Source organism: Nycticebus coucang, chromosome 18 (genome assembly GCF_027406575.1).
Source record: "Nycticebus coucang isolate mNycCou1 chromosome 18, mNycCou1.pri, whole genome shotgun sequence".
Taxonomy (NCBI): Eukaryota; Metazoa; Chordata; class Mammalia; order Primates; family Lorisidae; genus Nycticebus; species Nycticebus coucang.
This window is the reverse complement of record NC_069797.1, coordinates 44,095,659-44,117,307: the sequence shown is the minus strand read 5'-3', so window position 1 is coordinate 44,117,307 and position 21,649 is coordinate 44,095,659. Positions and strand designations below refer to the sequence as shown.

At 51.0% G+C, this 21,649-nt stretch overlaps 2 protein-coding genes across 2 annotated transcripts; both read left to right on the top strand.

Moving 5' to 3' along the window:
* The first annotated feature begins 2,091 nt into the window (after nt 1-2,091).
* LOC128570902 (olfactory receptor 4D2-like) lies at nt 2,092-3,027 on the top strand. The gene has a single exon (XM_053570497.1). The coding sequence runs from the start codon at nt 2,092-2,094 to the stop codon at nt 3,025-3,027; it is 936 nt and encodes a 311-aa protein (XP_053426472.1).
* An 8,316-nt stretch (nt 3,028-11,343) lies between these two features.
* EPX (eosinophil peroxidase) lies at nt 11,344-21,459 on the top strand. The gene is made up of 12 exons (XM_053569781.1): nt 11,344-11,449; nt 11,655-11,748; nt 11,984-12,159; nt 12,326-12,443; nt 12,544-12,673; nt 13,465-13,671; nt 14,811-15,129; nt 16,575-16,735; nt 17,159-17,414; nt 17,837-18,007; nt 19,598-19,835; nt 20,411-21,459. Exons 1-12 carry the CDS (start codon nt 11,365-11,367, stop codon nt 20,610-20,612), a joined length of 2,157 nt encoding a protein of 718 aa, XP_053425756.1. The 5' UTR covers nt 11,344-11,364; the 3' UTR covers nt 20,613-21,459.
* The last annotated feature ends 190 nt before the right edge of the window (nt 21,460-21,649 follow it).

The window sequence follows — 21,649 nt, the reverse complement described above, 5'->3', positions numbered from 1 at the left end:
GTAATATTTGATTGTTTCTTTTGAAGATACTCTTGTTCTTTCGGATCCTCATCTGCTGGTTCTATGTCTCATCAATCTCTACAAATTTCAATGTCGTTGGCGTTTTTTGTCCCCAAGGCAGATGTCCCTAATAATGTTTTGGAGAAATTTAGAAACTTTTTAACAACTCCCATTGCTCCCTTGCCCCAGTGGAAATCATCCCAGCTCTGCTTTCTGAGCCCAGTCCAAAAATGTCTCCCTAAGGATAGCCTCTCTTCCCTAGGGTCACACCCATGAGTAGTGCATGTGAGGAATGGCAGGGACCCAGAAGCTGTGAGGTTACATGGAGAGGACCCTGAAAAAGAAGTAACACCAGAGTTTTTCTCTCCCTTTTGGGGCTGAAGGAAGGTGTGAGAATGAGCGTTTCCTCGTCTGCTGATAGGTTAGCTGTAATTAGGTTCTTGAAAGCACCTGCTGGAGGGCAGGGAGAACAAGTAACAGAGACTTGACTCTAGTAGGACCACAAGACGGAGTGAGGGGAGCCTCGGTAAGTGATTCAGGGGAATATGCCAGTGGAAAAAAATGCTTCAAGTACTTGTGAAAACCAATAATTTTAGCAACTTAGCATAGAAATGGACTTATGATACAGTAGACAGGAGATGAATAAAATCACTTGAAGGCCACATAATGAATTACCTACTTAATACATTAATTCACAAATAGTCGGGTGTTGTGGCAGGCACCTGTAGTACTAGTTACTTTGGAGGCTGAGGCAAGAGAATTGCTTGAGCCCTAGAGTTGGAGATTGCTGTGAGCTGTGACGCCAGGGCAATCTACCAAGGGCGGCATAGTAAAACTCTGTCTCAAAAAAAAAATACATTAATTTATGTTTATCAAGTATATACTATGTCAGAGTTGCTATTACAGGTTCTGTGATTACTACTGAAATGACAATGCCAATGGAGTGACTAATGAAATAACATGATAAACCATAAAACAGAGGTATCTTGTTTTTTGTTGTTGTTGTTGTTTGTTTGTTTTTTTGAGACAGAGTCTCACTATGTTGCCCTCAGTAGAGCGCTGTGCATCACAGCTCACAGCAACCTCCATCTCTTGGGCTTAAGTGATTCTCTTCCCTCAGCCTCCCAAGTAGCTGGATTGCAGGCACCTGCCACAATGCCCAGCTATTTTTTGTTGCACTTGCCATTGTTGTTTTAGCTGGCCCGGGCTGGGTTCAAGCCTGCCAACTCCGGTGTATGTGGCCGGCGCCCTACCCACTGAGCTATGGGCGCCACCAATAGACTTATGATACAGGGGAGAAATAATGAAAGGAATCACAGAAAGGATGATATTTGAGAAGTTTCTTTCTATAGAGAAGGTAGCGAACAGCATTCCAGAAAACAAACATGAAAATAAACACACGGCATGTTTAAGGAGCTGTCACTCATTAAAGAGCCAGTGGTTCATAAGAAGCAGAGATACTGACTGGTGGGCACTAGTATATCATGAAATCGAGACCTATCTCCCTAGGATCTTATTGGTGAATTGTGCGGGAAAAATGTAAACATCTAAGAGTCTGTCAACATATCGATGTTAACTGTTGCATGACAAATGATTAGTGGTAATGTAAAGACCAGGAGAAGAAAGGATGTCTTTAGACAGAGGAAAGCGATCACTATTTATTATTCCAGGCACTCTTCTAAAAACTTTAATGTGTCATTCTACTTAAGTCCACACAAAACTCTATAAATAAAGTATTTTTATTCCCATGTTATGGATGTTGAAACTGAGACCCAGAGAGATTAAGTTACTGATAGGTAAATCTCAGTTAAAAAGAAGACTTAGATTTGTCTAAGTGTCTTCCCACTGCTATAAAATCTTTGGTGGTTGCATGTCCTTCTGGATGGCTTTTAGAAATCTCATGAATGTATATTTTGGCACCAAATTGTATACCCCACTAGACAAGGCCATGTCATCAGGTTCTAATATCATGATCTACACACAAGGATGCTCATAATATAGACCTGGACAGCTCCCCTGAGCACTGACAGGGAAGCAGTGACTTCATACATCTGTGTGTGTGGCTTTCTTTAGATGGATGGAGAAGACACCATGGAATGGGGGAACCACACGTGGGTATCAGATTTTGTCTTCCTGGGGCTCTCACAGTCTCAGGAGCTCCAGTTTTTCTTGTTTATGGTGTTCCTATTTGTGTACATCACCACTGTGGTGGGAAACCTCTTCATCATAGTCACAGTGACCTCTGACTCCCAGCTCCGCACACCCATGTACTTTCTGCTCCGAAACCTGGCTGTCATAGACCTCTGCTGTTCCACAGTCACCTCCCCAAAGATGCTGGTGGACTTCTTTCAGGAAACCAAGACCATCTCCTACCGGGGTTGCATGGCCCAGATCTTCTTCTTCCACTTCTTTGGAGGTGGGACTGTCTTCTTCCTCTCGGTGATGGCCTACGACCGCTACATAGCCATCTCCCGTCCCCTCCACTATGTCACCATCATGAACACTCAACTCTGTGTGGGGCTGGTGGTGGCCGCCTGGGTCGGGGGCTTCATCCACTCCATTGTCCAGCTGGCTCTGATGCTCCCTCTGCCTTTCTGTGGCCCCAATGTTCTGGATAACTTCTACTGTGACATCCCCCAAGTACTGAGACTGGCCTGCACTGACACCTCCCTCCTGGAGTTCCTCATGATCTCCAACAGTGGGATGCTGGTTCTCATCTGGTTCCTTCTCCTCCTGGTCTCTTACACCATCATCCTGGTGATGCTGAGGTCTCACTCAGGGCAGGCGAGGAGGAAGGCAGCTTCCACCTGCACCACCCACATCATCGTGGTCTCTATGATCTTCATTCCCAGCATTTACCTCTATGCCCGGCCCTTCACCCACTTCCCCATGGACAAAGCTGTGTCCATCAGCCACACGGTCATGACCCCCATGCTCAACCCCATGATCTACACCCTGAGGAACCAGGAGATGCAGGCAGCAGTGAAGAGATTAGGGAGGCGCCAGCTGGTTTGTAGAGCAGAGTGACAGCGGTAGTCACTTCTCTTTGGCTTTGCTTTTCCTTCCTGAAGAGGAGAGGGAGCTACTGCACCTGCTCTCTTGATAGCAAGATGGGTTGTGAGGGGGCTGGAAGAAGTGCATGGTTTTGAAAACAAGCAACTTTGTGTTTTTGGGAAAAGGAGCGTCCTCTTTGGAGGCTAAGGTTTGTGATGAAGGGTCCTAACACACCTGGAACAAGGAGAAATGTTCACGGGGCCCCCAGACAACCACACCCTCCCTTTCCCCTTCCCGATAGACAATTTCTTCTTGTGACAGAATTTCCCCTGAAGAGCATATCAATTTTATGTATTTTGATGCTCCTCTCAGCATCCCCCTTTAGTTGGAGTCCTGAGTATTAGAGCAAGCATAGTTTTGTGGCCTTCATCCTATATTGGGAGCTGTGACCTTTCCACTTACCAAACTGGGGACCTTACTGGAATAGCTACCTAACTTCTCATGGTATTATGGCTTCTTCCTCACCAAAATAGCCTAAAACAGTATATATCCCAATAATCTTGTAGTTTTTCTATAAGATCCAAATAAGAAAATGTGAGACAATGTTTTGTAAACCATATAAACTGTGTATGAATTAGTGTTATTATTATGTCTGACATTTAATCTTCCATCTATTGAATTATATTTTGAACGTAGGGCAGAAATTCCTACACAAGGAAGGCACAGAGATTGTGGTGGCTGAATTCCTGAGGATCATGCAACCTGCCTAGGGAGATAAATAGATAATGGAGAGTTAGCAGAAATTCAGGGCCATGTCTGGGAGCATCTGAGCACTTCCTGCTATTTCCCCACTCACCCCCATTTTCAGACTCAACACTAGTTGCAAATAGGAATCAGAAGATCCATCCATCCATTCACTCATTCATTGATTGACATTTGTCAATTTGCATTTGAGGCCTAACATGAATCTTTACCCATAGAATGTGCCCTGTCATGGTTTGCTGACTCTTTCTTTAACAATCTCTCTCGATTTCTTTCTATCTTCCCACTCCTCCTTCCTGGCCTCCCTCCCCACAATGTTGATTTCTCTCAGTTCAGTCTTTACATTCATCTGAGTTTTTTTCCCCCTAATTTACAGGCATGCCTTGTTTCCTCTCTACCTGGACTTCTTTTCCACACTCCCATAAAATCTTTCCTCCATTATCAAATTGGGGCTGGAGTTAGGTTGTCAAGCAGCATTAAAGAGAAGAAACTGGCTATGATTTAAGTTGCAAGAGGCTGCAGCCCAAACAAGCTTAAATATAAAGAGGAGGTCTATTTTAGGGAACTTAAGTTCTTCCCAAAATAAAGTGGAGTCAAGGGTTGTGGGAATGAGAAGCCATGAAGCCTGGCATAGCTGGTCCCTTTCTTCCTTTGTCCCTTCGTCCCTCCTGCCTATGCAGTCACTTTGCATGTGGCTCCAATGGGAGTCCAAGTCCCACCACTTGACCCTCCCATTCTGCACTCCACAGCTGACCAGATCAATCTTCAGGGTGTGAATAGCTGAGGTTGCGCCATGTGTCCCACAGGGCCGATGGACAGGTGGGTCATATGACATAAGCATGACCATCCAGGCCCACCCCTTCAGCAGGGATTGTGGGTGAGAGTTGTTCCCCGAGAAGGAGGGTAGGTGGACACACTCCAAAACATGTTTGCCACAAAAAGAATAAGTATACCCCTAATGGCACCATCAAATGGGCTTGTCTTTAGTTGTATCTGACATTGTTTTTATTCATTCATTAAACAAGTATTTATTGAGCACCTAAAGTTTTCTCTTTCTGTTCTATTTTGTCCTCTTTACTTGTGGATTCTTAGGGAATGTTCCTGACTTTGTCTTAGCCGATCAGAATTGGAGGGGAGAGATTCCTGGCTTCATCTCTTCTGGAATAATCCAACCCCCATTCTGGATTCAAGTCTATGGTGTCTGATTCCATTCAGAACCATCACCACTGCCTTGACAGACTCAAAGAAAGCTAAGACACCTCCTTGTGCAGAGCCCAGCATGAGTGGCACACCCAGGAGAGCCTGGTTGGGAATCACAGATGGCATTAAGGGATGACACATTCACAGCTGGCCAAGGTGCCCTCCAGGGAAGAGGAAGGAGAGAGCCTTGCTCTTACCCTGATACCTACCAGAGGACACCATTCTGGGGACAGGAGGAGTGGAAAGAGAGAGCAGCCCTCACTTCCACAAAGGGCCCCAGTTAATAGGCTTCCTGCCTTTCACACTAGGCACTGTCTACAGCCACCTCCAGTGTTGCCACAGGGCTAGGGCCACAGGTGGTCTGTGTCACTGCCCCAACAGAGACCACCATAGCCAGGAATGCTGGGTAGGCTGTGCCTGGGAATGTTTTGCATTTGGGGGCCTTCTTAGTTCCCCAGACAGGAAACTATTTCATTCAACAGGATGTCTAAATTTCTACAACTTTCAGGCATTCATTCTTTCTAAGTGTATTGAGATGCCAAGATGCAAAATAGAAAAGCACAGGCCCTTCTTGTAGAGACCATGTTGGGATTTTATTGCAGTGTGCAGATTAAGGGGGATGGAGAGAGGTACTGCCTGCCTTTCAGGCACCTGCCAGCCCATGGGAGCCTCGCCTAGGAGGGGTCTAGGGAAGCCCCTCCTGGCAGCCACAGAGCCAGCCAGTACAGCAGGGCTGCCAGATTCCCGCAAGCATGGCACCGATGCAGGGGACACTGGGAAGCCTTTGCCTATCTGGGCCCGAGGCATCTTCCCAGCCTATCTGTGTCCCTGGGGGCTTGGTTTATAGAGTTAGTCTGGCTCTGAGACTGTGACATGTTACTTTCTCTCTACCTAGATAGTCAAACAGAAGTCCTGCTCAGTAGCGCCTGCCTCAGAAGACTGTTGCGTGGATGCAGTGAGTGTAGTAAAGCTCAGGGCAGTGGGCTGGCATGTGACAAGGGGCAAGGACAAGAAATCACCCAGTCAGCATGGCTCTTCCTGCTGGATCCTACCACTGCAAGGTTCCAGTTACCCTACAAATGGCAATGCTCCATGGTCATAGGCCCCACTGAGCCTTCTGACTAGTTACGCTGTTGATTCAAAGCAATATTGCATTGGCTGCAAGCCCACGATCCCCCTCCCATGCCTCTAGTCCCTGCCCCTGGGGGCTCCCAGTCTGATGGAGGAGGTGAGGAATAAGCTCCAAGGTAAGGCAGAGGAGGGAGGGGAAGGGCACTTGCCCTTAGCTGACCCTCCAGCCTGGATTGTGCACCTATCCGGTTCTCATTAGAACTCCTCCTATCTCCTGAACCTTCTTGCCCTTTGGAGACTTTACTATCAGATCAGATCAACCCTCGCTCAAGTCAGGGTTCATGCCAGACCCCCAAGCAGGTCTCCAAGGCCCCAAACTGAGTTTTCTCCAGCCTTGCTAAAGGCAGACGATGGAGCGCTGCTTCTCTCAGGAGGGGAGTCCTTGACTCTGGAGCACACACATACACATGTGCATATACACGTGTAAACAACGTGCACAAACTCCTGGCCTCTGGCACAATGTGGAGCTGCTGCAGTCTGAGCCACTCCTCTTCTTCCTGCACACCCTCAGAGTTCCCATCATGAGAACAGGGCCAAGGATCTCTTTCCCAGGAACCCCAGGGAGCAGAAGCAGGCCCACCAGGCCCTGAGCCCTGTTCTGCCCCCGCTGTCTCAATAGGGGCTGTTGGAGCTGAGAAGATAAAGAGATCTAATCAGGCCTGTAGCCAGCAGCCTGGTTGATGGACGGTTCTTATGAAAGTGGTTGCAGAAACTTGAGGTTTCAAGCTGGCCAGAAAGGGAGGGAGGGAAGGGTCTTGGGTCTTGCAGCTGAAAGATGCCCAGGAGGGAAGTCTCCATCACTGTTCAGTGTCTGGACATCAGCCTGGCTTGTCCACTGAGCCAGGCTGCCCTAGTCCAAGGAGAAATGTTCCTGATAAAAGGCACAAGGTCCTAATATACAGGTACAAATCCATTCCCTGACCCAAGAGCTGTGACAGGCAAGTTCATGGCAAACACATCCATTCCACAAATACTTACTAAGCCCCTGCCCAGCAGTGTGTTAGGCGTTGAGGCTACACTGGATAGCAAAACAGGCACATATCTTTTTCTGCATGGTACTCACAGACCTGCAGGGACTGGAGCTTAATCGAATCCAACCATAGAATCACATGTACAATTATAATGACGTTAAGTTTAGGAAAGGAGCTATGAGAGTGAGGAATAGGAGGACCCAGCTAACCAAGTCATGGCCTGTGGACGTGAGACGGGAGAAGCTCCTGTGGATAAGACCTGGAAAACCAGCAGGAGTTGGCTGGGCACAAGATGGAAGATCCTTAACCATTGAGACCCAAAGCAGGAAGGTGATAGGCCCATTTCAGAAGCTGAAACCCCAGTAGGTTTTAAGTGCAGAGGAACAGAGAGAGAGAAGATGGGGCACTGGAGCTGGGTGGTGCCAGGAGCCAGATCGTGCCAGCCCCTTTAGGGGGAGCTGAATGGGGGACAAGGCCAGTCAGCAGAGGAGACAGGATGCTCATGGTACCGGTGATGCCACATTCCCCAGAGCCTGACTCCCACAGCCACCAGGGAAGGAGGGGGAGCAGCTAAGGCACTGGCCTCTCAGGACCCTATTACCTGAAGATGCCCTCACCTTCTCTGGCCCCCTCATGCCCAGATTCTGAGCAGCCTCGTGTCTTCCTGTAACCACAAGAATGCTCTTTTCGATGGGTCTCATTACAAACTTTTCCTCCTGTGTGGCTCAGTCTTGGACTTGTATTTTGCCCATTTCCCCTTCAAAGGAAGCGCTCTCCCACATGACCCCCAATCTCTGAGATTCAACCAGGCCCCGGGCCTATAAGGAGATTGGCTCCTTCCTGGCGGCAGGTTCTGGGCTGTGCTCATGAGGGAAGAGCTGGCACAGGCCTTGCAGGGAGCTGAGCTTCCCTAACATCCAGCCGTATGGGGTCGGGGCCCAGGCCAAAGAACTCCTGAGAACGTGGCCTCCATGCTCAGTGGACTTCCATCCTCACGCCCCTTGGGCAACACTCATTCCAAACATCGCAGCTCAGGCTCCTGCTCTCTGAGCCTTTCACGGGGGCAGGTGGTTACGGGACCTATTGCCTGTGCTGAGGCTGTTCCCTCTCTAAGTCACTTTCAAGGTCCCTCTGACGCCTATCCCACCCACTCCCCAGTCTATTGGGGTCAAGACCCTGAGAGTACCTGAACTATCATCTGGAGAAGAAAGAGGATTTGGGAAGGGGAGGAGACGCGTCTTCCTCTCCAGGGTGAAAAGGGGTGTAAAGACTTATGGAGTTCAGCCAGGCCCTGATTCACTTTATTATCAGATTCACCGTTTACTCAGGTCCCACAAACATTCCTAAGCACTGACTCTGGGCCCAGTCCTGTGCTGGGTGCTGGGTACACAGCTGTAAACAAAATCAGGCCTGGGGTCTCCCAAAAAGGCCAGTCCAGGAGATGGGCATGGCGACAGTGTACATTTGGGAAAGCACAATGTGAAGCATCAGCCTGTGGTTCCCTGCAGACATGACATGGGGGCACTAACTTTGATCATATTTGGGGAGAAAACAAAAAAAGGATGAGGGAAAGCTTCTGGAGGAGGTAATGGCTCAGCTTGGCTGGAAAGATGAGTAGAAGTTAATCAGGCAAATGGACATGTGTAAGGACCCAGAGGTGAGGGGAACATGGTGCAGGAGACCTTCAGTGGCATCATGCCTAGAGAGCAGTGGGTGGTGAGGAGGAGTGAGGGGGTGGGGGAGGGGTCCAGCAAGGACTGAGAAGCTGTGGAAGGATTTGGGGCTCCCTAGGCTGCAGCTGGAGGGATATTGTGCATAAACCCCATAGACCATGACCCAGGATGGGACATGAACAGCCCCTTAACACTGCAGAAGCTCAGAGCCCAGTGCCCCTGCCTCCCCCTTGAGTGAGCTGGATAAAAGAAGCAAGAACAGGGCAGAAGAAGGTTTAGCCAACAACCCTATTGACTGCCTGCTGAGTGCCCTAGTGATGCCCACCTCCATAGGAGATGGGGGAGATGGGATCAGAGGTTAAACAGCTTGCCCGAGAGGACTCTGGGGCTGGGTTTGGGGCCCGGGCCAAAGAGCCTCTGCATGCTAAATGCTGTGACTTAGGGACCTAGTCTAGTTTGGGGAGTGGAGATCAGAAATGGCTTCCCAGAGGGAGCCTGGAGGAAGGAGGAGCTTTCTGCAGAACCAGGAGCTGCTTGGAAGCCCACAAAAGCATGGGGTTTGCACTGGAGGGCAAAGGTGGTTGGAGCCAAGGGGCAGCCAGCAGCATGCTTGGCCTCTCCTTAGTCTCCTGGCCTGGACCTCCACCTGCCAGCCCAGCAGTGTTTCCAGGAATCTTCCCTCTACAGTCTGGGTGTGCAGGGTCCCACCTGCTTGCCTCTCACCACCATGCTGAGCAGTTAGTTGAAGGCCAGAATCCCCAAGAGATTGGCCAACAGGGTAGGGCTGGAACTGAAGGTTCTGTCTCAGGCTTATCTCAGTAACCCACAGCAGCCCATAACTGTGGCAAAACCCTTACACAGCTCACTACTGCTGAATAATGAAAGTCTCCTTTGTGAGAACAGCAGCACTCACTCTGAGTGCCAGGGACTCTGGCAGGAGGGCAGCCCGGGTTACAGACACCACTGGCTCCAAGCTGAAGGCCACAGGCTCCCTGAGGGCAGAGGAGGGTAGGCAAGCTGAAGGACAGACACTCTGCGATTTTGGAAAATTCCTTCCCTGGTGGTAATCACTCTCTTTATCTCACAGGCTCAAAATTGAGGTCCAGGGAGTGGGGTGACTTGTCTAGAGTCATGCAGTGGGGCAGCAGCAGGGAACTCTGTGCATGTTCCCCCCAGTACGGTGACTTTCTTGCCAGAGGAGAGGGCCCTTCACTGAAGATAAGATCAGGAGGGCCCAGGCATCAGCTGGAGCTTGTGAAAGGGGTTGCCCAGCAAAGTGGCTGTTTCAAGAGTAACTGTCATGCTGTTGGCATTGCTGTGGGAGAAGGGGGCTTGCAGGGTGGATGGGCAGGGCATGGGTAGGGCCTGGAAGGGGGGACAGAGGCAAGGACACTGGCACCGGATGTGCTGAGAGCCTGGCAGGTACAGGGTCTGCACTGAGGAAGGAACGGACGTGCCCACCTGATGCAGATACAGGGCAGTGGGGGGTAGGCTGTGGGCACAGTGATGACAATTCTGGAGCCTCAGAGCTGAGCCTGTGCTCTCCAGGCAGGCCAGGTTGGGTCAGGGGCAAACGATAAGCCAGGACTATCCCAAGGAGAGAACCACAGGAGGAAAGGCATGGTGTTGTGGGAGCGGAGGGCCCTGTGGGGGGGCTGGCTAGATGTGGAAATAGAGGTGCACCCAAGGTCACACAGCTAGTGACAGAGCCTGACAAACCCCAGGTCAGTATGAATCACTCCAGTAAAGAAGCGACCCCTGATCAAGCCCAATAGGAACTCAAGGTTTACACCTGCTTCTCAGAGTAAACCTACTACTGACACACCGAGAAGCAACTCCTGGAAACAGACTTTTGTGGAGGCCCCGGCTGCCTGGCAGCTTGCTCTGTGGGGTGTTTTACCCCTGACAGATTACTGTGTCCCCAAATGGGCCCATGAGGCATTTCACTGCCAGGCTCTGCGTCAGCCACAGACTCACTCTCTCCCTCTCCCAGGGAGCTGGTGGGGGAGCGGTAAGGGACAGGGCTGAGTCCCTGATCACCCAGCATTCATTCGTTTAACAAACACTGAGCACCTACTAAGTGCCGGCCTTGTGTTCGGCATGGAGGGACATGGCAGGAAGGCAGACCCACGTTCTGCCCTGTCGGGGGAGGAGAGGAGCCTTTCCAATCATCTGGAATGTGATAACGGAGGCCTGGAGAGGAAAAGGGACTTACCCAAGGCTATGCAGCTAGTTGGTGGCAGGGCTGGGCCCAACCACCTTCCGAGACACACTGCTCCTCAGTCACTCAGCAAATACTCACTAAGCTGCTGCCCTGGGAGAAATATTATCAGTGGACTCGGCAGTAGAGGGAGGGGATGAGGTGCAGGCATAGGAGAGAAGAATGTCTCCAGGCTGGCAAGGTGTGGGGTGGGCATTTCAGTTTCACAGCCCCCACACTCCCCCCAGAACCAGAGGGAAGTTCCAGAGCCCCACCCAAGAGGCTGGGCTTCTGGGGCCCAAAGCTGCCCTCCATGTCCTAAAGATGGGCTATAAATATCCTTTCCCAGCTACTTCCACAGAAGAGCAGGTAAAAGGTCGGCTAGGGTCCTCTATGCGGGTTAGAGGTGTTGCTTGCCAGCTGGGGAGGTCTCATGGCAGGGATGCAGCTACTCCTGACCCTGACAGGGGTCCTAGCCACACTCAACCTTGCCCAGACCTGCAAGGGCACTGCCCCAGGTAACAGCCCTTAGACCAGTGGTTCTCAACCTTCCCAATGCCGTGGCCCTTTAATACAGCTCCTGTGGGTCACAACCCACAGGTTGAGAACTGCTGCCTTGAGGAGGGTGGGTCTAAGGAAAAGAGAATGGAAGACAAGCACTTGGGCCTGGGGGAGGGGGCTTGTGGCTCCGCTGAACCCTGAGCCCCCATCATCTTTGAGCAGCCTCCCCCAGGACAGTGGAGACCTCAGTCCTTCGGGACTGCATAGCAGAGGCCAAGTTGCTGGTGGATACTGCCTATAATCAGACCCAGAGGAGGTAGGTCTGGGTCTGGGGGCTGCATGGGCCTGGGAGGGCCAATGAGGGGAGATGGGTTCCTGCCAAGGTAATCTCCCTCACACCCACCCCTGGGCCCAATGACCCCCAACTGTTGGTAGAGGGCTTTCCTTCCACCCACCCTTCTATCTGCTCTCCCCATCCTGCCTGTCCACCAGCCAGAGCTCTGCTGGGAGGTCCGTATCCTCTCTCTAGCCCCCACTCCTCTCCTGAGCAGTATCCAGGAACGTCTTCGCAGTGGCTTGGCCAGCCCCATGGACCTCCTGTCCTACTTCAAGCAACCAGGAGTGACCACCAGGAAAGTCATTCGGGCCGCAGACTATATGCATGTGGCCTTGGGGCTGCTGGAAGAGAAGCTACAACGCCAGGATTCCAGACCCTTCAATGTCACCGGTACTCTGCTCCCACTGAACCCCAGGGCCTGCCCTGCCCTGGGAGTAGAAGGAAGCTGGGAAGGCGGAGGCAGGGGCACAGCCGTGGGGCACTGGAAGGAGAGAGGTACAGGGACGGGACCTGTGGAACAGGCCAGCCCCGGCCTGCTCACCTGCCCTCCCCCCAGATGTACTAACGGAACCCCAGCTGTGGCTGCTGTCTCAGGCCAGTGGCTGTGCCCTCCAGGACCAGGCTGAGAAGTGCAGTGACAAGTACCGCACCATCACTGGGAGATGCAACAATAAGTGGGTGCCAGGGACTGCACTGACTGGGGACACCTCCCTTCTCCCATCTCCCTCTGCCTCCATGCTGAGCCCTGTCTCCCTGACCCACTCACATCTGCAGGAAGATACCCTGGCTGGGGGCCTCCAACCAGGCCTTTGCTCGCTGGCTGCCCGCCAGGTATGAGGATGGGCTGTCGCTCCCCTTCGGCTGGACCCCTGGCAAGAGGCGCAATGGCTTCATCCTCCCTCTTGTGAGTGGGGGCTTAGGGTTTGGGGAGTAAAACATCACCCAAGGTCGGCCAAACAGGGCTCAAACCTGGGCTCCCTCACTGACAGCTAGGTGACTTCGGGCAAAAAAAAATAGTTTCCGAGTCCATTTCCTCATCTATAAAGTAGTAGTAAAACCTACCTTATGGAGCTAGTGTGAATGTTAAGTAAAATACTTGGTATACCCAGCTATACAGGTTGTGATGTATTAATGCTAGTTTTATAGCATTGGGAGTTATTTCTGTCTGAGAGAATTAGTGTCAAAGTGTCTTGCTAAATATAAAGAGCTATATACGTTAACCTGGTTCTACCTATTTATCAATATTACTTCACATTTATTGACTCATCGATTTTCTATACATATGTCAACATCTATTAATTTTTCCTCTATTCATCCATCTAGTTCTCTCTGTATTTATTATCCCTTACCTCATAACCACTCCATGCATCTAAGAATTAGGTGCTATCATCTGGTTAACTATTGGTCTATGAATTGATCTATCAAGTTAGATTTGTAGACCCCTCTGGTGAGGCCTGAGCCAGCCAACATGGGCTCTTTCCTTCTCTTTACTGCTGGAATCCTTGGGGGCTACCTCAGAGATCATCCTTCCAGAATTACAGCAACAACAGAGGTGTTTTCATCTCCAGGGCAAAAGGGGGAAGAGGATGGGAGTGCAGAAGATGAGAGTCTGTCACCTCCAGCAGGGGCAGCTCTGAGTCCTGTGTTGGCTCTAACACCCTTCTCCCCACCCTCAACATTATTTTCCCCCACCAGGTCCGGGCTGTCTCCAACCAGATCGTGCGCTTCCCCACCCAAAGGCTGGCCTCCGATCAGGGCCGGTCCCTCATGTTCATGCAGTGGGGCCAGTTCATCGACCACGATCTGGACTTCTCCCCGGAGTCCCCAGCCAGAGTGGCCTTCACTGTGGGTGTTGACTGTGAGAAGACCTGCGCCCAGGTGCCCCCCTGCTTTCCCATCAAGGTACAGTCGGCTAGTCTTCCAGGCCCCCAGTGGGCCCCCTTCCCAGGCAGAGGGCTGGTAGGGGGGCGGGGTCAGGAAGACTGGAACTACGTCCTTAAGGAGCTGTCTGGGAGCTGTCTGTGGAGCTGACGCGTAAGACAGAAACATAAAAAACAGCCTGGCACAGGCTCAGGGGCTGTGCTCATCTGAGGGCTGAGGGGGAGGGCAGCACTGGAGACAGGCCTTGGCTCACAGGTCTGATTCCAACAGGGGGAGCCTCTGGGCCTCTACTTGCGAAAACCTTCAAGGGCCCTGCGGCTATCCCAACTCTGGGCCTTGGCATGTCAGCAGGGTCCTAGCCTGTGGGCTGGAAGGCAAGGGTGGTATGGGGCATTGGGGAAGAAGGAAAGATGAAATTCGGCAAGCAGAGTCTCTGCTGGGGCCATTGGGGGACATACACCTGCATATTCTCACACATTCACTCCTCCTTAATGGGTGGGCGACAATCATGAGGGATGACTCCTGAAGGTCCCTGACTGGCCCCTGCATGTAGTCACACTATTCACTCTTGAAGCCCTGGCTCAGGGACACCTCCTCTGGGAGCCTTCCCAGATCTTCCTATTACACTGTTAGCATTTGGCTTTTATATCAAGCATAGCAAATGCCACTTCAATTTAGAGTTACTTAATTTTGTGTGCGTGTGTGTGTGTGCGTGTGTGTGTGCATGCACATGTATGTTCACTAAACTACCACCTTCCTGAAGACCTTTACTGGGTTTCTGACCTTCATAGTCTCTCTTGAACATAATTAAAGGAGCTCAGGCCCAAATGTCACAGCTATGTTTTAATCCTACCTCTCTCCCTCACTAGTTGTCACTTCCCCTCTCTGAGACTGTTTCCCCACCTGTAAAATGAGGATCTAGATTGTTCCAAAAGCCTTATTCATTTCTAACCTTTGATGACCCAATGATACAAAGTGCTAAGGATGCTCAGACTGAAGCAGCTTAGAACTTTGAGCTGCATGAGTCTGGGTGAGTCGAAGAGGGCTCCCTGGAGGAGAGAAGTTCTAAGCACGAGGTTTTCAGGGAAGCAGGGGTGACCGAGAGGAGTGGGGACTGCATTGGAGGGGTCCCAGTGTCACTGACCCCTCTTCCATCTCAGATCCCACCCAACGATCCCCGCATCAAGGACCAACATGACTGCATCCCCTTCTTCCGCTCAGCACCCTCGTGCCCCCAAAGCAGGAACAAAGTCCGAAACCAGATTAATGCACTCACCTCCTTCGTGGATGCCAGCATGGTGTATGGCAGCGAGGTCTCTCTGGCCCTGCGGCTCCGCAACAAGACCAACCACCTAGGGCTGCTGGCTGTCAACCAGCATTTCCGCGACAATGGCCGGGCCCTGCTGCCCTTCGACAACATGCGTGACGACCCCTGTCTCCTCACCAACCGCTCTGTGCGCATCCCCTGCTTCCTGGCAGGTCAGACTGGGGGAAAGGTAGTATCTTCTCAGAAAACAGCCATCCCTGCGTTCCGGATTCGGACAGCACAGTGGATGCAGGGAGGGTACCTGGCTGGGACCTCAGGATCAGGCATGCCATGGGCACAGGTCTGTGCATAGTTGTCACGGAACCAGTACAGGGAAGGATTTTGCAAACGCCCTGGGTGTGGCCAACATCACTGTTTGACCATCTCCAGCAAGAAGGGACTCACCACCTATGTGGCTCTCTAGCCCCTCCCTCAAGCAGCTCCAGTTTTTTGGAAGGTCCCCCTCATTTGGATCCAATATCCACCTATTGCCCGTAGTCCTGCTTTGTGACCCTCAGAGAAGAGGGTCTCTCTTTTACATAGCAATTTCCCCTTTACTTATCTGAAAGTGGCTGTTATTTCCATCTATATTTTTTCCTTCTGTGGGCTAAATTTCCTTAGTCCCCCACCCACCTGTTGGCAGACACTGTTGCCGGTATCTTCTTTTGGATGTATAATTTGAATTCTCCTCGGGGTCTTTACCTGCATGTGGTTATAATAATGGCAATCATTTCTGGTTATTTAAGATATTTAAACATGTCCCCTCTAACCTTACAGCACCTCTAAAAGGAGGCAAATATCATCCTCATTTTACAGATAGAACTGACACCCCGGGTAGATGAATAATGTGCTAAAAGTGCAAAGTTTCAAATGGCAGAGTTCCCTATAGGAACTCAAGTCAGCGCAGTCCCCAGGTCTCTGCTCTGTCTCTTCTCTTTCACTGTTTTCCTCACAGGGAATCAGCTCCAGTCCGTCTTTCTGAGGATGGCAGTGGGAACAGCAGCATATACCTTCATGACAGGTCTACTGAAGAGTAGCCCAAATAAGACCGTGTGCAAAAGGGCTTGGTTAAAAGCAAGCAAAGGACTGAACTTAACCTTCCTTCCCTGCCTGTAGGAAGTCTGGTGCAGGAGCAGGGCTCTGCCCGACCCTCCCTCTCTTTCCCTTTCCCTCTGGCTCCCTGGGGAGGGAAGTTTGATACCACATCCAATGATAAAAGAAGGCGCAGCCTTTGAGAACATGCAGATGGATGCAGTGCATGGAACAGGCGGGCTCACAGTCCCAAGAGTCATCAGGTCTCTCCACCATAGCTGGTCCAGGCTGTGGATCTGTCGTCTTAGGCAGATTTCCCTTCCTGAAACTAGCAGCTGCCCTGTGTTTTCCCACCTAGCCCAAAACTGCTCCAGCCACTAAGACCCTATTGCCCTTCCCCTCCTGGCCTATTGTGCCGGGGAAGGAGGGTGGCAGTTAAATGAGGAGCTCGCAGCACAGCTGAAGAGACAGGAGGGCAGTGAGGGCTAGAAACCACATTTCTCCAGTTCCCAGACCTCTGTTCACCCTAGCAGAAAGACATTTCTCTGGGAAAGGCTGTAGCAACTCTGAACTTGGGATTTTCAAGGTGACTCCCGATCAACGGAAACTCCCAAACTGGCAGCGATGCACACCCTCTTTGTGCGAGAGCACAACCGGCTGGCCACTAAGCTGAGATGCCTGAACCCCCAGTGGAGTGGGGACAAGCTGTACAATGAGGCTCGGAAGATTGTGGGGGCCATGGTTCAGGTAGGGAGGCCCAGGTCCCAGCATTCCCCAGAAGACAGCCCGGCATGAACAGGGTGTCCCTAAAGTTCCTGTGCAATTTAAGATAGTGCGCAATTTCAAATTGCACACAAACTTTATGGTCACCCTGAAGAAGCCATCTGAGGATGTGGGTCTCACTTTCTTAACACATCCTTGGGGAAGCTGGGTCTGGGTGACTTGGGAGCGAGCCTGACACATGACCTCCACCCCCAATTCTGCTACTAATTCACAGGGTTATGACGGTCATGTCACTCAGCCTCTCTGGGCTTCAATATCTCCACCTACCAATGAGAAATTAGCATTGTCGCATTTGCCATGATGACAATAGACCTGAGTAGTCCTTCCAGTGGCGGCGTGTGGGATGTGCAGCCACCTGGGTAATGCTCCTCCTGTCTTCTCTTTCAGATCATCACCTACCGGGACTTCCTGCCTCTGGTTCTGGGCAAGGCCCGGGCCAGGAGAACCCTGGGGCCCTACAAGGGGTACTGCTCTAATGTGGACCCGCGTGTGGCCAATGTCTTCACTCTGGCCTTCCGCTTTGGCCACACCATGCTCCAGCCTTTCATGTTCCGCTTGAATAGCCAATACCGGGCCTCAGCACCCAACTCACTTGTCCCACTTAGCTCTGCCTTCTTTGCCAGCTGGCGAATTGTATATGAAGGTGACCAGGTTTTTCAGGGGCAAATGAGGGTGAGGGCGGGGAGCGTGCCCTCTCCCAGGTGGGCTGGGCTCACTGCCAGGTGGCCAGGCTGCTGCTGAGGCCACTGGTAGTATCTCTCTGGGACAGTGGGAAAAAGGCAGGATGCTCAGACACAGGCTGCACATCCCCTAGGATTCTCAAAGGGGCAGAGTCAGGTGTCAGACTGGCAAGGAGCTCGCCTTTACCTTCCACTCTTTAAGAAGTGGGATGACCCCTTTCCCTCCCAGCTTCAGCTCCTTCATGTCCCATTGGCCTCTGCTGCCTGACAAACATTATAGATTATAAGCGACTGGCTGGTCCAGCTCTGAGCTAGCTTGGCACCATGTGATGACTCATTCCCTGAGGCTGGTCCAATCTGTGCAACTCACATTCCCTGCCACCAGGTGGCATTGACCCCATCCTCAGAGGCCTCATGGCCACCCCTGCCAAGCTGAACCGTCAAGACTCCATGTTAGTGGATGAGCTTCGGGAACGGCTGTTTCGGCAAGTGAGGAGGATTGGGCTGGACCTGGCGGCTCTCAACATGCAACGCAGCCGGGATCACGGCCTTCCAGGTGAGAGAGCTGCCAGCTTCTCCTCCCAGCTTCACTCAGACCAGGGCTGCTCAAGGGGTTCAGGAAAAACCCCTGGTGCCTCCTTTCTGACTGGGACTGTCTACAGCAGTGGTCCCCAAAACTTTTTGGCACCACGGACCAGTTTCATGGAAGACAAGTTTCCCATGGACCAGAGTGGGGTGGGATATGGTTTTGAAACAAGTCTGTAAGCAATGGATTTGTTATGGTCTCTGTGCATCAAACCTCTGCTAATGGCAATCTGTACGTGCTGCCGCCCCCCAGCAGCAGCATCATGGTCTCTGCTCCACCTCCGCTCCATCAGGCATCAGATTCTCATAAGGTGTGCTCAACCCAGATCCCTCGCATGCATGTTGTACAAAATGGTTTGAGCCCCTATGAGAATTGAATGCCACCGCTGATGTGACAGAAGGCAGAGCTCACTTCTTGCCCACAGCTCACCTCCTGCTAGGCAGCCTAGTTCCTAACAGGCCATGGACCACTACTGGGGTTGGGGACCACAGGTCTACAGGATGTGCAGTGGTACAGACACATGCAAGGCCAAGGCTGATGCAGCAAAGACTCTGAGCACACCTGTCTGCCATCCAGCCAAGTCTTCCCCATCTGCTGTAGAGTCTCTAGCTTTAGGTTTACCACAGGACCAGGACTTGGGCAGAGGAGCTGAAAAATGGAGATCAGGACTTTCCAAGTAGAGAAAAGCAGTAGATTTAAAAGGCAGGGAAGAACCGCTCCATTCCCCAAAGCCCTGGCAAGTTCCAAGGAGGAAAGCTAAAATTCTAGAGCTACAGTAACACTCCTTGCTCTAAGTGGAGGAAGGCCCAGAGACCCAAAGGCAGGAAACAGGTGGAATATAGTTAAGTTTGTATTAGCTGTTTGGTGAGAGTACAAAAGACTTTATCCTAGGAAAGCCAAAAATATAGGCACTTTCAGGTACATAACATATTTTGTCCTCCCCATGACCTTGAGAAGGTGCTATTACAGCCATTTTATAAATGAGAAAATAAGATCAGAAACAGCTAGTAATTTGCCCAAGGTCACATAAGTAGGAAATAGCAAATTTCACATTTCTCATTCATTTATTCGAGAGACAGGGTCTGGCTATGTTGCCCAGGCTGGTTCTGAAGTTCTGGCCTGAAGCAATCCTCCTGCCTCAGCCTCCCGAAGTGCTGGGTCTATAGGCATGAACCCCTATGCCCACCCCAATTTCTTCTTTCTTTCTCCCATTCGACCTATTAAAGACCGCTGCCTTGTTCCTCCTTCCTACCTTCCACCTCCCTCTCGACAGAACTTGAAGCCCCATCTGCCTCAGGTGATCTTGGCCATGTAGGGAGTAGGACTTCCTACTGTTGTCCTTCTTAGGTTAGGACACACTCAGTTTGATGTACACAAAGCATGCTTGTCTACTCACATTTTGGAGGATAGCGATCTGGTCTTTGGAAGATTCAGGGCCTCTTTTGCTAGTAGGGACCTTTTTATTCTGCCCAATATTGACTGGCCACAGCTTTTTCTCAGAGGACTTGTGGAGAGAACAGGTCAGCTAGACTAAATGTGCTTCTTCCCCTTTCCCCTCAGCATACAATGCTTGGAGGCGCTTCTGTGGGCTTTCCCAGCCCCGGAATTTGGCACAGCTTAGCCGGGTGCTGAAAAACCGGGATTTGGCAAGGAAATTCATAAATCTGTATGGAACGCCTGACAATATTGATATCTGGATTGGGGCCATTGCAGAACCTCTTTTGCCAGGGGCCCGAGTGGGGCCTCTTCTGGCTTGTCTTTTTGAGAACCAGTTCAGAAGAGCCCGAGCTGGAGACAGGTAAGTAACCCTACCCTAGAAGACATCTGCACCAGAGGCAGAGCAGAAAAACACCAGCATTTTGAGATGGTAGAACAATGGGGACAAGTGCTCTTTTGGCTTAATTTCATCCAAATTCACAGGACTAGGAAGCTCCTCCCTAGAGAGCTAGGTCAAAGGGAAATATACACTGACCCAGGCAAGGCTAGCATTACCTGAGGTGGAGTCACCTTAAATTCAGGAGATAGACTGTTCTAGGCTAGTGGACCCCAGAAAACATGGGCAGAAAGGGCTAACTCTGGTTTCCCCCAATAAGTCTGTGATTCAAGACCTGACTCCTTATTTGGATTCGGTATTTGCCCAAGTCCAAATCCAGCCCGGGCCATTTAAATTACTGTGCACTTAATACTGAGCTATTAATTTTACCACTGAGCCTGTTTCTTCATTTATAAAATGGGAATAATACCTTATCTTGCAGGTCAGGGACTGTGAGAACTGAATGAAATAATGTATGTAAAGTACCTGGCACAAAACAGATGCTAATTATGAGATAATTTCTCCTCAACCTTCACCTACTTCTCTTGACCACCTGGTAGGTTCTGGTGGCAGAAATGGGGTGTTTTCACCAAAAGACAGCGTGAGGCCCTGAGCCGGATTTCCTTGTCTCGAATTGTGTGTGACAATACTGGTATCACCACCGTTTCAAAGGACATCTTCAGGGCCAACAAGTATCCCCGGGGCTTTGTGAGCTGCAGCTCTATCCCCAGGTTGAACCTGTCAGCCTGGAGAGGCACATAAACCCTCTGCAGGTAAGAGCAGGCCTTCTCTAGCAGCTCTGGGCTGGGGCAGGCCCCCACCTTCCCTGGACAGGACAGCTGAGTCCTCTTAGGTGTCTAGGCAGAACAGAACTTGTCACTAGGGCAGGGGTCTCTTCCTGTCTGCCTTTCCAGTGTGCTTTTGGGCTGATAATTAATCCTGGGGCCACAGACTTTGGAGGACAATTAGGAAATGCCCAACTATCCTCAACCCGGTCACTAACACCCTCAAACAGCTCCATTTCTGGACATCCAGCAAATTCCTCATTTAGCCAGGTCTGTTATTTCCACAGGAGTCTATCCCAGCCTCTAAGCCTTGGAGACAAAGGGAAGTGGAAAACCATGAGGCTGCCTTCTCCTTCTGGAGCAGCTGTATCCTGCTGATGCTTTGCTGGCTTCACCTCTGAGTTGGGTTCCTTGGCTGGGGGTGACAGCTGGTGCTCCTACCAATAGTGGACTCACTTGCCTTAGGAACTTCTAAAGCAGTGGTTCTCAACCTTCCTGATGCCGCGACCCTTTAATACAGTTCCTCATGTTGTGGTGACCCCCAACCATAAAATTATTTTTGTTGTTATTTCATAACTGTAAATTTGCTGTTATGAATTAAAATGTAAATATCTGATATGCAGGATGTATTTTCATTGTTACAAAGGGGTCGCGACCTACAGGTTGAGAACTGCTGTTAAGGTATTAGGTTATGAATCAGTGCCAGGTGAACCAAGCCATGCAGCCTTGAGGTGCAGGCAAGAAGTGCTAGCTACCAGCTCCTTTCTTCTGTTTCCTAGCCCTCTGAGCCCTCCCCCACCTGAATGGGAGACCACATAGTCCCAGCCTCTAGCTACCCCACAATCCTCCCCTGGGCCTGAGGTTGGCAGCACACACTGCTTCTACCAATAAAGCACTGCTCAGAGCAAGGGATGTCATTTCTGTGTTTGGGCGGGGAGGGCATGGCCTCAGTTCCATGCTTGCTAAGACACAGCTGGCACTGATCTCTAAGCTTCTCCTGGAACTGAATTAAGA

Coding starts and splice junctions, on each gene's coding strand:
- LOC128570902 (XM_053570497.1), top strand. CDS start 2,092: ATGGAATGGGGGAACCACACGTGGGTATCAGATTTTGTCTTCCTGGGG.
- EPX (XM_053569781.1), top strand. CDS start 11,365: ATGGCAGGGATGCAGCTACTCCTGACCCTGACAGGGGTCCTAGCCACA. Junction 11,450..11,654: donor CTGCAAGGGCACTGCCCCAG/GTAACAGCCCTT, acceptor ATCTTTGAGCAG/CCTCCCCCAGGACAGTGGAG. Junction 18,008..19,597: donor CCGGGATCACGGCCTTCCAG/GTGAGAGAGCTG, acceptor CTTTCCCCTCAG/CATACAATGCTTGGAGGCGC.